Source organism: Monodelphis domestica, chromosome 6, assembly GCF_027887165.1.
Source record: "Monodelphis domestica isolate mMonDom1 chromosome 6, mMonDom1.pri, whole genome shotgun sequence".
NCBI classification, from domain to species: Eukaryota; Metazoa; Chordata; class Mammalia; order Didelphimorphia; family Didelphidae; genus Monodelphis; species Monodelphis domestica.
The window spans coordinates 12,241,093-12,259,114 of record NC_077232.1 but is presented as its reverse complement, the minus strand read 5'-3'; the positions used below and the strand labels follow the sequence as shown (position 1 = coordinate 12,259,114).

The 18,022-nt window shown below is 51.9% G+C and overlaps 1 protein-coding gene across 2 annotated transcripts in view; it reads right to left on the bottom strand.

Moving 5' to 3' along the window:
- VWCE (von Willebrand factor C and EGF domains) overlaps positions 1-12,917 on the bottom strand; it is a 31,862-nt gene extending 18,945 nt beyond the window's left edge. For both annotated transcript variants that reach the window (XM_056801639.1, XM_056801640.1), the window contains exons 1-6: positions 12,505-12,917; positions 8,091-8,185; positions 7,844-7,933; positions 6,268-6,396; positions 3,627-3,743; positions 1,349-1,465 (exon numbers count right to left, since the gene is read on the bottom strand). In XM_056801639.1, the coding sequence (XP_056657617.1) occupies positions 1,349-1,465; positions 3,627-3,743; positions 6,268-6,396; positions 7,844-7,933; positions 8,091-8,185; positions 12,505-12,626 (670 nt within the window). In that variant the 5' untranslated portion in view covers positions 12,627-12,917. The remainder of the gene's footprint in view (positions 1-1,348; positions 1,466-3,626; positions 3,744-6,267; positions 6,397-7,843; positions 7,934-8,090; positions 8,186-12,504) is intronic.
- Positions 12,918-18,022: the final 5,105 nt, after the last annotated feature.

Below are 18,022 nucleotides of genomic sequence, written 5' to 3'. Positions count from 1 at the left end.
AAGGAAGGAAGGAAGGAAGGAAGGAAGGAAGGAAGGAAGGAAGGAAGGAAAGAAGGAAGGAAGGAAGGAAGGAAAGAAGGAAGGAAGGAAGGGAGGGCCTGGAGTCAGAAAGACCTGAGTTCAAATTCAGCTTCCGACACTTACTATATAACCCTAAGCAAGACATTGCACCTGTTTGCCTCAGTTTCCTTCTCTGTAAAATGGGAACAATGATAATACCTACCTCCTCAAGTTATGAGAATCAAAGGAGAGAATTATAAAGCACTTATCTCAGTGCCTGGCACATGGGAAATCCTATATAAATGTTACCTATTATGTAATTGGGGAAAAAAGAAAATATTCTTTAAGAAGACTAAGAATCAATGTGACTATCATTATTAGCTTTTAAGTATCTAGTATACATAAGGCGTGAAACAAAAAGAAAGGCTACCAAAGCCACCTCCTCCCCAAATTTGCCCACAGTCTCCTGCATTTCTGAGATTTCACCTGGGCTCAAAGATTTAGAGCTGGACAGACTCATCCAGGCCATCAGATCCAAGCCCATCATTTTACAAAGGGGAAAACTGAGGCCCTGAGGACCCTAAGTAGTGATTCGCAGGCCTGCTTGGGGCACCAAACCAGGACCCTCGAAATGATACTTTTCTCCTAACATGATGAGATGTACATTAGAAAAGGCAGCAGAGTTCTCCAGAAAGGTCACTGAGCCTGGGGAGCTAGAACCTGAGGGGAAATTCCAGCTCTGACCCTTATTGTTGGTGTGACGGGCAAGTCACAAAATAATAATAACAATAACATTTACAGAGCACTTTAAGATTTGCAAAGCACTTACTGGATTCTTAAAATTATTCTGTGAGGAGGGAGCTATTATTACCTTCATTTTACAGATACAGAAACTGAGGCAGACAGCAGTTAGGTGACTTGCCCAGGGTCACAGAGCTAAAGAAGTGGCTAAGGTCATATTTGAACCCAGGATCTCCTGTGTCTAAGCCTGGCTCTCAATCTACTGAGCCTCCTAGTTATCCCCTTAATCTTAAATGGTGTCCTGCTATCTGTGATTCCTTCTAATCTTCTGTTCTTTTCTTATCAAGGGGGACAGAGGACTCCCCCCTTTCCACCAGCACTCTTTTATGCTCAGTGGTTTGCATAGGTCTCCTGCATCAGAATGGGAGCACCGTAAGAGCAGGGAGGGTGCTTTGCCTTTCTCTGTATCCCCAGAGAGAGGCTGGTTATTAGTAGGGTGCCCAGCCCATCGCGAGAGCTGATTCTTGCCTGTCCCCAGGACTCAGCCCTTTCGCCCTCCTGAAGAGCGATCTGACCAGCCTCGGTCCCCAGCCCCGCCAAGCCTCACCTACACAGGAGTGCCGGTTACCGTGGAGGTAGAAGCCCGCTCGGCAGGAGCACCTGTAGCTGCCGATGCTGTTTTTGCAGCTCTGCTGACAAGGGATCCCCAAGCACTCATCAGTGTCTGAAAGGCAAAGGCACTTGGTGATCCTCTGGTTGCCTATCTGCAGAGAAAGGACCAGGGAGGGCAGCCAAGGCTCTGTCCAAGGTGCAGATATCCAAAGGGGGCAGCCTTCCTCTGAGGGCACCCATGCGCCTGGGCTTCCAACTTTTCCATCCTTTGCCAGCCCATGCAGGGACGAGGAAGGTGTCCTGGGAGGGCAACCGGGCTTTACAGAGGTTCAAGGAGAAAGAACAGAAGCCAGCAGTGCCCCCCCTCCACCTATTCCCCCTGCTACTATTTTTGTCCAAGGTTAAAAAATTCCTGGCTACCCCTCTGCCTTGGGAGATGGGAAGACAAAAATGGACCCCAGTCCCTGTCCTTGAGGTGCTTACATTCTATTTCTCATCTTCCTCCCAAAGCCCACACCAATTCAGGCCATCCTCACCACTCCACACTCTGGTCTAGCCTCCACAGAGATGCTAAAGAAATTCTCCTTAAACACAGGATCGGCCATGTTATTCTCCCACTCGTAAATCTCAGTGGCTCCCTGCAGCGTCAGCATCCAATAAACATTCCCTTGGTTGGTCTTTAAAACTCTTCTCAGGGCCATTGGGTGGTCAGTGGACAGAGCATCAGGCCGGGAGACAGGAGGTCCTGGGCTCAAATCTGGCCTCAGACACTTCCTAGCTGAGTGACCCTGGATGAGTCACTTAACCCCCCCTGCCTAGCCCTTACTGTTCTGCTTTGGAACTGATGCACAGTATGGATTCTAAGAAGAAAGGGAAGGATTTAAAAACCAAAAATTCTTCTCAACTTAGCCCCAACCTGTCTCTCCAGCCCCATTCTCCATCGCTCCCCTTTTTGTCCCGGAGCGACAGAGGCTCCTTCAGAAGGAATGAGTTTCCCCTTACCAGAGATCTTCCAGGAAAGGCGCCTGGACCATTTCTTGGGAGCGTTGTTCTGGGAATTCGCCCCTTACAATCTGGCTCCCGACCTCATCGTTCTCTCCCTTCTTTCCAGCCTCTGCCCCTGTGGTCACTGTCGCCCCCTTTAAAGCCTCCTCTCTAGTTTCAGGACACTTCTGGGCTCTCCTGGTTCTCCTCCTACCTCTCTGATTGGGGCTTTTGGACCTCCTTTGCCGGATCCTCCTCTAACCACAGGGACCCTCTTCCTTTCTCCCTCTCTGCGACTTCTCTGGCGATCTCATCCGCCCCCGTGAATTTAATTTAATTCTCTTTATGTCCAAAGTCTACCTTTCCTGCCTCAGTTTCTCTGCTGCCTTCCAGGCTCCCATCTCCAACTGGACGTCCAACAGACATCTTGAGCTCAGCATGCCCAAACAGAATGCGTGATCATCCCCCAAATGAGTTTCCCTGTTACTGTCAGGGCAACAGCATCTCCTCGTCCCCCAGGCCTGCAGGAGTCATCCCGGACCCTCCCTCTCTCCCCCAAGGTCTACTCTGCTGCCAAAGCCTGTCCCTCCATCATGGCGCCAGCTCTTGAGTACACCTCCTTCTCTCGCTCTGGGGCAGGCCCTCATCACCTCGCACCTGGACTATTGCCATAGCCACAGTGGGCATGCCTGCCTCGGGCCTCTCCTGGCCCCAACCCACCCTCCATTCAGCCACTCTCCTAAAGCGCAGCTCTGATCACGCCAGCCCCTACTCAACAAACTCCAGTGGCTCCAACGCCATCTTGTACCTTCACTCCCCAACATGGACTCTTCAGTTCGGTGTCATTGACCTCCTAGCTATTCCATGAACAAGACCCTCCATCTCTTGGCTCTAGGCATTCCCTAGGGCTGTTTCTCTGGCCTAAAATGTCCTTTCTTGGGGCAGGTAGGAGGCTCAGTGGATGGAGAGCCAGGCCTAGAGATGGAAGGTCTTGAGTTCAAATCGGGCATCAAACATTTCCTAGCTGTGTGACCCTGGGCAAGTCCCTTAACCCCCATAGCCTTGCCCTTACCGCTGGTCTGCCTTAGAACAAATACACAGTATTGATTCTAAAACGGAAGGTAAGCTGTGGGCTCCTTTCACCTCCAGGTGCTCTTTCAAGCCCCCGTCTCCCTTCCCAGAGGTCCCCCAGCCCTCTTCCCCTCCCCTTTCAGGCTGACTCTCCTCCCAGCCTCTGCTCTGTCTCGGGCAGTGACTCAGTGGCCGAGCCTCTTCTTGGGGGCACTTACCTTGGCAGCTGTGACGGTCAGCAGAAAGCTGCATCCCTGGCCCACACTCACACACAAAGCCTCCTTCCGTGTTCACGCAGAGGCCCTCACAGGAGGAGCTCAAGCACTCATCGATGTCTGGGAAGGAGAAACAACACGGGCAGCGTGTGGCCATTGGGAAAATATTCCGACCAGGGAGAACAATGACATAAGGGGCAACGGGGTGGCTTGGGGGTTTGAGACCAGGCCTAAAGATGGGAGGTCCTGGGTTCAAATCTGGCCTCAGATACTTCTTCCTAGCTGTGTGACCCTGGGCAAGTCACTTGACCCCCATGGCCTAGCCCTTACCGCTCTTCTGCCTTACAACCAATACAGAGTACTGATTCCAAGACAGAAGGTGAGGGTTTAGAAAAAGAAATACACCTAAAGATCGCTTGAAGGACCTGATAAATACCAAGGCTGGAGAAGAAGACTCGGGGGCATGGAAGGGGAACAGGATAACTGTTTCTAAGTAGCTGAAGGGCTGTCCTACAGAACAAAAAAGATCTGGAAGGTGCCAAAAGGCAGCTTCTGAACCCATAGCGCCGCCCCTAGGGAGAGGCAGGAGGTCCTTCTCTTGGAGGTCTCCATCAAAGGCTGGTGGCCCCTCGTTGAGCAGGTCGGGGTGGCCCAGATGGCCCCTGGGGGTCCCCTCCAAGTCTGGATCTCTGCAGCTCTATGAAAGCCCTCTCTACCTCTTCATCTGCAAGAGGAGGTGAAGTCACTGCGCCAGGGTCACCCAGGTAATATGTGGCAGGGCTGGGATTTGACCACAATCCCTCTGGCTGCCAATCCAATAACTCTTTCCACTACATCACGGAAACAAACCCCCAGACATTCCTCCGCCCACACAGCCAGCCACACGGCAGGCAGTCGAAGAAAAACACCCACCCACCAATAAAATAAGCTCATGCAAGGTCAGGGACAGACTCAAATGGAAAGTCACACACTTGCTTCTCATAAAACTACAGGAATCGTGTAACCAAGTCAAGACACAAGAGAACTGATCCACAGAAATGGAGTTTTAAGGGAGGATTAACTTTGGTCATGAAATGTCGGAGCTGTGGGGGAGCTCAGAGATCATCTCCTCTACCCCCTTCCCTTTACAGAAAAGGAAACTGAGGCCCAGATTTCCCCCAAAGCTCATGACACTGTTGGTTTTGATGTTAAGATTTCCCTTCCCCTTCTATGAGTAGAGAATGGTTGACATTTAAACCATACCTGTGTGATTAACTATTATGTTATACTAGCATGACTTCTCTATCTCTTTTTTTTTTAGCCCTTACCTTCCATCTTGGAATTGAAACTAAGCATCAGTTCCAAGATAAGAGAGAGGTAAGGGCTAGGCAACTGGAGTTGTGACTTGCCCAGACTCATATAGCTAGGAAATATCTGAGGCCAGATTTGAACCCAAGATTTCTTGTCTCTAGACCTAGCTCTCTATAAACTAAGCCACCTAGTTGCCCCTATGACTTTTTTTTTACACTTACCTTCCATTTTGGAATCAAAACTAAGCAAGAGTTCCAAGGCAGAAGAGAGGTAAGGGCTAAGCAATGGGGATTAAGTGACTCGTCCAGGGTCACGCAGCTAGGAAGTGTCTGAGGCCAGATATGATCCCAAGACCTCCTGTATCTAAACCTGGCTCTCTATCCACTGAGCCACCCAGCTGTCCCTTTGACTTCTTAATATAAAGCTGCAACAGAAGACAGTGACATTTTCCAGGTGGGTGTGGGCTGAGCCAATATATTAAGTAGATAAAATCCAGACGGGGAAGCCCCTAGACTAACAAGATGAGCTTTAATGTTCTTACCCATGAAAGAAGTGGGACAAGAGGAAAGAGGTAGCCAGCTAGCTGAGAGCCATCGAGTGCCTGGCTCGGTGTGGGAGGACTGCTAGCTGCCTAGCACAGAAAGACAAGCTCTTTAGATAAATAAATGGATGTGTGAAAAACTGCTTCCATTATTATGTTCCTTCCACTCATAAGATTGGAGCCAATCAAAATGCAGGTCTGCGATCGCATTGCTGATGAGGTGTGATGACTAGCAGGGTCCATCGAAAAAAGCACCGAGAGTCAGAGTTCAGGGAAGCTGAGTGAGTCCCTCCACCTCTCTGGGACTCTTTCCACAGGTACAAAATGAGGAGCTTGACCTAGACGGCCTCTAAGATTCCTCCCAGCTCCAGAACTATGATTCTCAGAGACTGAGACACATTGCCTTTCCAGCTCTCAGTTTACTTGTCTGTAAAATGAAGCAGTTACACTAGAGGACCTCTAAGACGTCTGCCAGAGCCAGAGCTCTAAGTCTCTGATAACTAAGAGAGGAAAGGCATCCAGGAGGGGACTGAACCCACAACCCTGTCCCTTCTTCACATCCTCTTCGAAGTCTCTTCTGGGCCGCTGGTGATAGGGAGTCATGGGTCCTAGGACAAAGAGCTCAGACAGACCATAGGATTGAGCTCCTCCAACCTTGTCCCATAAAACAGAAGTATTTGCCCCAAATCATGCAGACAGTGAGGAATTCTGCTAGGATTAGAACCCAGAGCCTCTGCCTGGAGACCCAATACTCTTGTCCCCCAGACAGAGATGCCCGTGCCTCCTGGAAGGGCACTGCCCCGGGGCTCTCACCTGTACACTTGATGCCAATGGCTGTTTCTATCATGGAGAACCCCACAGGGCAGACTCGGGCTACCTCTTGGCAGCCGCCATGGTTACAAGCCAAGTCACAGCCATATTCCCCACAGGGTCCAGGGGCTTCTGAAATGAAAACAACGGTAACGTGAGCACGGTAACGATAGCCGTGGGGCAGTCTTTGCTCCATGCCAAGCCCCTCAGATGCCAGGGCCTGCCACGTAGCCGTGACCCAGAGGAAATCCAGCCCAGAGGACCATGAGTTTCTAGGATGCTAAAAGACTGGACACTCCCAGAGGATAAGAAAAGGGCTGGGGATGCTATGCGAGAAGGCGAGCTCCGGGACACCCTCAAGTTTCTATGTACCTGAAGGGGAAATAATTGTATTGCTAAAGGAGGCTGATTCAGAAGGTGAGGCTAGGCAGGAAAGGCAGCACACCCCTGGGTAGCCTCTCTGAATTTCCTGCCATGGGGCAAAGCCCAGATGGACCAGCCTTCATTACAACTATGGCAATAGCTCATATTTAAGTAATGCTTGACTTTTAGCTGAGTACCTTTCTCGTAGCACTCCTGGGAATGCAAAAATTATTATTCCATTCTACAAAGGAGGAAACCGAAGCTCAGAAAGGTAGCTTGACTTCCAGGCCTAGGGACAGGAGGTCCTGGGTTCAAATCTGGCCTCAGACACTTCCTAGCTGGGTGACCCTGGATAAGTCACTTAACCTCCATTGCCTTGCCCTTACTCCTCTTCTGCCTTGGAAATACTTGAATATATAGCACTGATTCTAAGGTGGAAGGTGAGGGTTAAAAGGATAGCTGGACTTGCCCAAGTCTTCTCCCCGCTTCAGGTGATGGCCCCAGGTCTTCTGATCCCTTCTGTGCACATCCCCTCAGTGAAGGCCATCAGGCCCCTGGCCTCACCTCCCATCCCTGGTCCCCAACCACATCCCAGAAAACGTTTTTCATGACTGTACACGTATAATTGACAGCAAATTTTTCATTCCAAATTTCACTAAACCAAATAAAACAAGCACTTCCACATACAAAGGAAATGCATGTCCTCTTAAGGAAGGGAAGAAGAGGGGAGACAATTTGGAACTCAAAATTTTAAAAAATGAATGCTTAGCTGCGTGACCCTGGTCAAGTCATTTAACCTCAACTGCCTAGCCCTTACTGCTTTTTTTGCCTTGGAACTGAAACTTAGTATCGATGCTACAACAAAAGGGTTTAACAACAACAAAAACATAAAGCGAATGTTACACGAACACAGCATAACAATAACATAAAACAGAAACATAATAAACAAAACAGAAAGAACAAAAACAGAAAAGTGAAAAATAAAAAATGAGCATTAAAAATATTTCTAAACGAATTGAGAAAAATTAAAAAAAAATTCTACGCAAAAGAAAACTTTTTAAGGAGCGCAGCCATAGTGTGCTGTTTGCTCTATTAGAGCCAAAAAATATAATCGAATCTAACGGTTTCATTTCACTGAGAAGGGATTCAGCCTGGCTCCTAGAGCTAGATCACAGCAGAGTCGGGATCCGAACCCAGGGCCCCTGGTTGCAGTTACCTGGACAGGTGATGCCTTGCTCTCCATCCCGACAGGAGCAGACGTTAGGAGCAATGCAGTAACCACTACCACAGCCAAAGGTGCACAGGGCTGGGTGGAGAGACAAAGGGGAGAATGAGGCAGGAGGCGGCCCCTTCTGGGACGGAACACCCTCCAGTGGATCTTTCCTAATTCCGTTTCCCCACACCCCACAAGGGCAGAGAGTGCCCTTAAGCAGAGACCAGCTTGAATGGTTGCTGAGACTTACGGAGGGTGCACTGTCCACTGCCCAGGGAGGGCACCCAGCCAGGGCAGCATCCGCTTCCAAACCCCGAGAGGCAAACATGGGGTCCCAGGCGGCGTCTTGAAAAGAGAGAGATTGTTTTGGATTCCCCACACGGAGGGAGAACGAGGCAGCTGGGCCACGGAAATCAGTCAGACCAGGCGGCCGCTGGCAGCCCCTTGAGCCAAGCTAAGTCACATCCGTAGTTTAATTCAACATCTTTAAGCTCCTACTATGTGCCAGGGGCAGAGGATTCAGAGACAGAGAGGCCATCCCTGCCCTCAAGGACTTTACATTCCATAGAAGGGATACGCCATACCAATACGAAGCAATTCCAAGGTAATTTGGGGACGGAGAAGATCTCCCCTAGACATCCCTGTCTCTCCAACCACCCCTCCCCAAGCCCTCAGTTCAGGCTCTCATTACTTCTCATCTGGTCACTCCTAATTGCCTCCGATCTCTCCTCACTTCAATTTATCCTCCCCTCAGATGCCAAAGTGATTATCCATGTTATTCCTTTGCTCAATAAACTACAGTGGCTCCCTATTACCTCCAGGATCAAATGCAGCATCCTCTGGCATTTAAAGCCCTTTACAACCTGGCCCCTTCCTACCTTCTCAGTTTTCTTACTTTTTTCTTCCTTCGATAAACTGTCTGATCCAGGGACCGTTCCTTCATCTCCCCCTCACCATGACTCTTGTTTTTTAAACCCTTCCCTTCCATCTTAGAATCAACTGTGTATTGGTTCCAAGGCAGAAGAGCGGCAATTGGAGTAAGTGACTTGCCCAGGGTCACATAGCTAGAAAGTGCCTGAATCCAGATTTGAACCCAGGACCTCCTGTTTCTAAGCTTGGCTCTCAATCCACTGAGCCGCCATGCCTTTAAAAAACAAACAACACCTTATCTTCCATCTTGGAATCAGTATTGTGTATAGATTCCAAGGCAGAAGAGCAGCAAAGGGGGTTAAGTGACTTGCCCAGGATCACACAGTCAGGAAGTATCTGAGGTCAAATTTGAACCCAGGACCTCCCTCTCTCCAGGTCTGGCTCTCAATCCACTAAGCCACCCAGCTGGCTGCTCTCACCATTCCTGTCCAGAATACTTTCTCTCCTCAGTTTCGGGTTCTAACAGACTTGGAAGTGGTTACTCAGGACAGGCTAAGCTGGGTTGCTAAGGGAGGGGAGGCCCTGACTGAGGAGGAAGAGGACAAAGTAAGGAGGAGAGAAGGGAGGGGAAGAAATCAGAAGTCTCTTCCTGATCCCAGTCTAGGATTGTCTGTGAAGTGACTTGTCTAAGGTCATTCAGGTAATTCAATAGCAAGACCTGAACCCGAGTCCTAAGACCCCAAACCCAGCACCCTTTTCTCTATGGGGCCTGGGGACAAGCATCCCTGGGGATTCAGATGATTCTCCTCTCTCCCACTGGGCAGAGAACAGAAGTTCCCACATTTCCCAAGGGGATCTCGGCAACACTTTTCTCCCCAATACCAAGTGCCAAGGTGATGTGGAGAGGAGGGGGCACCTAATCAGGAAGCCAGGGAGCAAGCGCTTCCAGCCAGAGACTCAGGACTCATCTGAGTGTGGCCCACCAGCCAGAAGAGCTGATAGACGCCCTGAGGAGGAGGAGGTGAAGCTCCAGCAAACATCTGTCCCATCGAGTCCTGGCGGGCAGGTGGGCACCATGGAGTGGAAAATCCCCAGGGAGAGGAGCTGACAGGTGGACGGCAGGCCCTGAACTGAGGCCAAGGGAGCCCGAGGCAGCGGGGAGGGGGCAAGGACCCCCAGATGCGCCAGGAGAGGGAGCCTGGCCCCCCGCCAGAAACCCCAGCTTGACACAGTGTTCTCACACAGCAAGCAGCACACACACGCACACAGGGAGCAGCAGGAGCCGCCCTTCACAGCGGGGCAAGTTAAGACAAGGCCAACGGAAGAGGCAACCTTCCGCCCAAGAGATAAAGAAGAGAAGACAAAAAGAAAAAGAAATCCCCAGGAAGCCAACCCCAAGCCAGGCCTCAATGGGCCAGGACGCCTTCAAGAGGACTTTCCCCAAAGGAATCATGATTTATCACACTGGAGGGCTTTGCTCATAAAAAATGGACCCCCATTTCTCTGCAGGATTAAGTCCAAAGAGGCAGCTGGGTGGCTTAGTGGATAGAGCCAGGCCTAGAGATGAGAGGTCCTGGGTTCAAATCAGGCCTCCAACACTTCCTAGCTGTGCACCCCCCCCACACATAAGTCACGCTCCCATTTCCTAGTCATTATTGCTCTTTTGCCTTGGAATCAATGCATAGATTGATCCAGAGAGAGAGAGAGAGAGAGACAGACAGACAGACAGAAAGGAAAGAAAGAAAGAAAGAGGAAGGGAAAAAGAGAGAGAAAGAAAGAGAAAGAAAGAGAAAGACAGAAAGGAAAGAAAGAAAGAAAGAAAGAGAGAGAGAGAGAGAGAGAGAGAGAGAGAGAGAGAGAGAGAGAGAGAAAGAGAGAAAGAAAGAGGAAGGGAGAAAGGAAGAGAGAAAGAGCGGGAGAAAGAATGAGAGAGAGATAGAGAAAGAAAAAGAGAGAAAGGAAAAGAAAGAGAGAGAGAGAGTAAGGGGGAGAGAAAAGAGAGTAAGGGAGAAAGAACAAGAGAGAAAAAAGAGAGAGAGAAAGGAAAAGAGAGAAAGAGGAAAGAAAGAGAGAGAAAAGAGAGAAAGCAAGAGAAAGGAAAGAAAAAGAGAGGAAGGGAGAAAGAATGAGAGAGAAAAGAGAGAAAGGAAAGAAAGAGAGAGAGAGGAAAGAAAGAAAGAGAAAAGAAAGACAGAGAGAAAGGAAAGAAAGAAAGAAAGAAAGAAAGAAAGAAAGAAAGAAAGAAAGAAAGAAAGAAAGAAAGAAAGAAAGAAAGAAAGAAAGAAAGAAAGAAAGGAAGGAAGGAAGGAAGGAAGGAAGGAAGGAAGGAAGGAAGGAAGGAAGGAAGGAAGGAAGAAAGAAAGAAAGAAAGAAAGAAAGAAAGAAAGAAAGAAAGAAAGAAAGAAAGAAAGAAAGAAAGAAAAGTACTCCGTTATTAACATCTATTAAAATAGCCCCATTAAGTGCCTGGCACTGTGCTGGGCACTGAGTGGGGGGTGGGGAGGGGAGGGGAGGGGAAGGCAAAGAACGAAATCGTTCCTTCCCTGTGGAGGATTGGAGGGGACAGAAGGACACTCTCTCTAACCTCTCGAACTGTCCCTTTTGACAGAGGCAGACACTGAGGTCCAAAGCTGTTAAAGAACTTGTCTGCAGTCCACCCAGTGAGTGACCCAAGTGAGGACTTGCTCCCAGGACTTCAGCAAAGGGCACTGCCAGCTGCCACTCCATCCACCCTCCCGGGGCTCCTGCTGTGTGCCCTAGAGATGAGCCTGGAGGAAAGGCTGGGTTCTAAGAGGCTGAGGTGAAGCCCAAATGAATTCCAGGCTGGGCCAGGGCAGAGAGGAGAGCTGGGCTGCCTTTCCTGGTCTGGCCCTGCCCCAAGCTGCCTGAGCCTTTTCACTCCCAAAGATCTCAGTCTACATCAAGTGTGTGGAGTGCAGGGGCTCAGACATTCACTAGCTGTGCCCCTCTGCAAGTCACTTAACCTGTTTGCCTCAGTTTCCTCAGCTGTAAAATGGAGAGCAGAAGAGTACCTCCCTCCTGGGGTTATGTGGCTCCGCTGGTTGAGCTAATAGTTCCCGGACACTCAGTAGGTTTTCAGAAGGTTGTTTCCTGCCTCTATACACACTCACCCACATACCCACCCTGATAAACTCCCACAAGGCTTTGCCCTTTGCCTTTCTTTTCCCAGGGCCTGGTACAGTGCCTTGCCCCAAAGGAGGCAACTGATAAATGCTTGCAGATTGGGTGAGGGAAGTGACTTGTCCAGGGTCACCACAACAGTAAGTGGCAAAGGCGGGTTTGGAACCCAGGACCTGGGACTGCGAATCCATTTCTCCTCCCTCTGCTACCTGGCGCTCCCCGGGCTGTGCCGGCACGAGAGGATCGGGTCACCAAGGACGAGTGGCGGGGAAGGGCATACCTGAGCCAGCAGTGCAACGTGGCCCAGGCAGGGACAGAGACCGGGCTAGACCCACCCAGGCCCCGAGGTTGGCTCCCAGCAGTTCGTCCTCCCGGACGGCTGGCCGGCTGGCCGGGTCAAGGCTGCTCTTGGAGGGGGAGCGCGCGCACCGGGAAGGCAGGGCTCGGGCACAGGCGCGTCCGGCCCGGCCAGGTGGGGAAAGAGGACTCCGGGCTGCCTCGGGCCGCCCCCCCCCCCGCCCCCCGGCCTGGGCGGACAGCGCCCGCGAGGTGTGCCGGAGCGGTCAGGCGGCCACCCGCTCCGCGTCGCCCCTCCGTGCCGGGCGATCTCAGTGCCCTCCTCCCTCCCTGGCCCGGCCGAGGGCTGCGCTTACCTCTCGGCCGCGAAGGGAGCGGGCTTCTTTCGGCCCCCCGGGTAGCCTCGGGCGGGGAGGGAGAGCGCGAGGCAGGCGGCGGCGGCGGCGGCGGCGGCTCGCAGGAGCAGCCCAGCCCACATGGCTCGCCTGGGCTCGGGGCTGGACAGCCTGCCGCTCCCTCCCTTCGCCCCTTCCTCGCTCCGCTGCAGGGGGGAGCCGGCAGCCAGCGGGGGGGCGCTGCCTGGCCGGCCAGCCCCTGGCCCCTCCTCCTGCCCGCCCCGCGCGCCTCGGGGCCCGGGGGCCGCGTGCTGGGGGCCCGGGGGCGCGGGGGGCTGGCGCAGGCCCAGGGGGAGGATCCAGCCAGGGAGGGGGCGCCTCTCGGGCCCCCGCAGGGCGCCACCGAGCACAAAGGGCGGCCGCTCGCTGCCGGGCGACAGCGAAGGCGAGGGGATGAGGCGGCCCGAGCCAAACAGGGCGCGCTGGCTGGCGGCGAGGGGGCCGGAGGACAGGGGCAGAGCGGCGACCCCTCGGCCCCCGCCGGCGGAAGGGCGGCGGGCTACGCCCCGGGCAAGGCTGACCTCCGGCTTCCCCCGGGCCAGGGGCACGGGCAGGGGGCCGGCCCTGGGGAATCCGGGGCCCCCGAGAGGGAGCGGGGCTGCCCTTTGCCATCCCCGCCCTCGTGGGCCCAAACCCCGCCCTCCCCCTCTCGGGCCGCTAGTTCTTTTGTCCCTTAAGGTGAAACCAGCGGGGAGGGGGAGAGCTCGGAGAGGCAGGCGGGCGGTTGGGCGGAAGCTCCCGGGCCACAGGGGAGCCGCAGAGGCCAGGTGCCCCCCCGCCAGGGCGCCGGCCGAGAGACGGGGGCGGAGGGTAGAAGCGATGCCCGCAGGGCCGTGCAGCAGGTTATCCAGTGCCCGTCTGCCCGGCCTAAGAGCCCGAATTCAATGTTTGGACCCTCCCGCTGACGGGGAGCTCACTGTCGCGCCAACTGCACAAGCACCGACTGATAACAAAGTTCTGCTTTAACAGCGCTGCGGACTTCATGGAATAAGGCCGGAGGGACGTCAGGGGGGCATTTTAGTTGAATTTCCTTGTAGAGAGGAAGAAACGGAGGCTCAGCTGTTGATGGAGTGGAAGGAGCCCAGGATTGGAGGTGGGACCTGGGTTCAAATGCTGACCCTGCTGATGATTGTTTCTATGCGACTTTTATTCAGTCTCTTGGAGCGTCTGATAAACAAGGAAGTTGAACTAGACGATGTCCAAGGTGCTTTCCCTGGTGCTTTCCCTATGGGCAGCTCCGAGGTACCCCGGCTACCTTCCCGGGTGCAAATCTGTACTAGTTATGTGACCCTGGGCAAGTCACTTCACCCTATTCGCCTCAGTGTCTCCATCTGTAAAATGAGCTGGAGAAGGAAACCACAAACCACTCCAGTAAACCAAGAAACCCCCAAATGGGGTCCCAAAGAGTTGGACACGACTGACTGGGTGCCTGGGACGAGCCGGACCAAGGTCCCAAAGAAAGGAAGTAGGAGAGCTGCAATTTGAAACCGGGTCCTTTGACTCCAGGCCCAACGCACTGCTTAAGGGGACCCTATATTGCTTCTCTGTTCACTGAAGGAACGAAGGAACCTCGAACCCCTTCTTCCACATGCCTACCCTCCCAGTAGGGTCTTTGCTCTTTCCCAGGTAAACCGAGGACCACTAGCTAAAGCTGGAGAAAACCCCCGAGATCATGGAGGCCCAGAGTCACAGCAATGGAGGGGCCCCTAGTCCTGGCACCCACTCCAAGCAAGGAGGCTCAAAGGCAGCTAAGCAGGGAGAACCCGCCTCTCATGGCAGCACTTTCCTTCCTCTGTTGGGTGCTGGTTGGCTGCTTGTTGTCCTTCCTACTCAGAGGAGCAAACGGTCCGTTACGTGGGAGTCTGTGTGTCCGCTGCTGGCTGCTGAGACCAGGCTGAGCTTGGCCTGAACCCGGGTCTGCCAAGTCTTGAGCTCGATGCCAAAGGTCTTCAGAGAGACCTTCGCCGTGTCCGGGGGTGGCTTCTTCTGACCTGCCGCTGAGCATTTGCCTCCGGTGAGTTCTCCATAAAAGTCTTCTAGGTAAATGTAGGCTTGGAGTTCAAACAACATGGCCAGCCCACCAGTTGCGCTCTTGGCACTAGAGTTGGAATGCCTGGCAGTGCCGCTTGAGAGAGGACCTCCGTGTCTGCTCTCCTACTTCCTAGGGGATCCCTAGAATCTTCCCAAGACAATTGAAGTGGAAGCGATTGAGCTTCCTGGCTTGGTGCTATGGGTAGAGCGTCCAGGTTTGGCAGGCACACGGGGAGGGCTGGAAAATGGCTTTGTAGACCTTCGGTCTGGTAGGCAGCCCAATACCTCTTCTCCCTCAGCCCTTGATGCATGGTACGCACCTGCGTAGACATCCCTGGAAGGTGAACTGCCAAAATTCCTTTTTAAAAAACACTTGTTTTTCCAGAGATTCTGTTTCCCCAATTATATGTAATAACGATTTCCAACACAGACAGTCCAGAATTGTAGGTCTAAACCATCTCCCTCCTCCTTTTCTCTCTTGCCACCCAGGTGGTAGACAATTTGACGTGGGCCATAGATGTATCATCAGGCAAAACACACTTCCATTCCGGTCATTGCTGTAAGAGCACGCTCATACAAAGCCCAGACCGCCAATTAAAACAGTAATTTTAATCCGCCTCCATCCACTCCCACGGTTCTTTCTCTGGAGGGGGAGAGCATTCCCCATCACGTCGTTCCGGATTGCTGCGAGGAGCCAAGTTTTCACAGTGGATCATCATGCAATATGGCTGTTCCTGTGCACAGGCTCTCCTGGTTCTGCTTATTTCGCTCTGCATCCGTTCATGGAGCTCTTTCTGAAATCAGCCTGCTTATCGTTTCTTACAGCACAACAGTATTCCATCACCATCATGTGCCACAATTTGTTCGGCCATTCCCCGATGGATAGACACCCCTCCATTTCCAGTTCTTTGTCATCACACAAGGAGCTGCAAGAAATAGTTGGGTACAACGGGGTCCTTTCCCTTGGCCCTTTCCTTAATCTCTGGGGAAACAGCCCCAGAAGCGGCATGGCTGGATCAGATTATGAATCGTTTTAAAGCCCTTTGGGCATAGCTTCAAATTGCCTCCCAGAATGGTTAGATCAGTTCACAACTCCACCAACAAGCATTGGGAATTTCTCCATCTACTGCAGGGGATGGATCCACATCTGTGATGGAGAACCTCCGTTTTCTCGGTGTCATCAGGTCAAAATCAGCACAAGTTGCAGAGAATCAACCCCCGTCCTTTTTGGGTCGCTCTAATCAGTCTGACGTTTTTCCTGACATCCAGCCTCCAGTTGTTTCCGTGCAACTTACATCCAGAGCTCCTAGTTGTGTCCTTTCAGACCAAACAGGACAGACGGCTGATTCCAATTCCAAAGGAAAGTCTGTCAAAACTTGAAGTTGGCTGTCCTCTTCCCTCAGGCTTCTCCAGGTTAGATCCGCTCAGCTCTTGTTACTCCTCCTCCTAGGCCATAGACTCCAGAACCTTCACCATTCTGATCGTCCTCCTCTGCACCCTCTCCAGTTCACCACTGTCCTTTTGAAATGAGGGTGCCCAGAAGCAAAGCCAATGCTTTAGGTACCAGGAGATGATCATCTCTACTCCTGTGTAACACCACTCCTCAAAGCTGATCACTACTACTTTCAGGGCTCAAAATGTAACCCTCATGGTGGCTGGTCTCTTCAGGAACCCCCTCCAGTGTACTTCCCCCCCTTAAAAACCAACCATCAATCCAATTAGTTCTTTGACAAATGCATTTGTTTACTCAAATGGTGAGTAAGAATTCTGGTTAAAAACATTTCTCCCAACTTGGGAGAAGAGTGTCCTCATAGTATCAGTGTAAAAATTAAAATTAATGTTATTATATATTATTATAATTATTATATATAAAATGGATATATAATAATATATTTTAAAAGATTTATTAAGGGGGCAGCTGGGTAGCTCAGTGGATTGAGAGTTAGCCCTAGAGACGGGAGGTCCTAGGTTCAAATCTGGCCTCAGACACTTCCCAGCTGGGTGACCCTGGGCAAGTCACTTGACCCCCATTGCCTAGCCCTTACCACTCTTCTGCCTTGGAGCCAATACACAGTATTGAGTCCAAGATGGAAGGTAAGGGTTAAAAAAAAAAAGATTTATTAATAATCACTAGAAGTAAAGGAATAAAAAGGTAATTTTCTAACAAAATAAAACCACACGGCTAAGATAATCTACCTGCTCAAAAGGCCTGCTCCACCAAAGCTGCAACAGGGAAGATAAGAGGAAGCTAGGCAGAAAAAGGGAGAATTTATATCCTGCCTACGTCAGTATGTAATGACACGAGAGTGTTGTCCTGGGTAATGTAGTTCAAGGGTTCAAGATTGCTAATTACACACTGGGCAAGTCACAGCAACATGTGTTCCTCACAAAGCTGCTACTGGCTTGGCAGCACTCTTTAGGAGAAATGCTACATTGTCCTTCCAGCTAGAACCACCACCCTTAGCTTAGAAGTAGAAGCCTCTTTCTTCCCTTTAATTCCCTCAGACTCGACTGCAAATATTGTCCTTTGCAAGCAGATGCAAGGAAAGTCTTTACTGACTCAAGAGTCCCTTCCCTCCAGAAGGCATTCCGCCTTGCCTAGCGTAACACTCTCCAGTTCAGTTGAAAATCTTTTGGTGATTTTATTTTTTAACCCCAATACTGTGTATTGGCTTCAAGGTAGAAGAGTGGTAAGGGCTAGGCAATGGGGGTGAAGTGACTTGCCCAGGGTCACACAGCTGGAAAGCGTCTGAGGTCACATTTGAACCCAGGACCCCATTAGAGAAAAGTTTTCAATGGACCACCTCCAAACGAAGTCCAATATTCCAAATGCTGTCTGACTAGTGTGCCGGGGGAGGCTCAGATTGGGTTTAGAATGAAAGGATTTGGCTAGAAGAGGCCCCAGCCAGGGGCAGCTGGGCAGCTCCTTAAGGCTGGGCCTGCCGAACCCTTACTGCATTTCTGCCCGGGAAGCCATGCCCAGGCCTGATGCGGAGGTGGAAGCGAAGGAGAAATGAAGACACTTGAATGGATCGTCCGATGACTTCCTTCCATTGACAGGTGAGGAATCTGAGGCTCAGACCCAGGAAGTGGCTTGTCCCAAGCTCTGACGGTCTGCCTTCGACCCCACCAGCCTTGGTCGGAGGCACTCTGAGCGATGCTCTCTCTTCCAGATTCCCTGAACCCGTTCCTGGACCTTCCCTGTATTGGTGGCCCTTTCCCTCCCCCGCTGCCTCCGGCCCTGCTCTCTCCACTCCACCCTGCACCTTCTTGTTCCTTAGCCCTAACAGGGGCGTCCGAGTCAGGCACTGGATCCACGGGGTCCGTCGTGGCCACTTTCAGCTCTAAGTGCTCTAGCCCGACCTCGAGCCATCTAACCTGGGGAGGGGTTTGGAATAGAAGATGAGCCTGGGGCCTGGGTCTGCTCCATGCAATGGAAGCCCCTCCT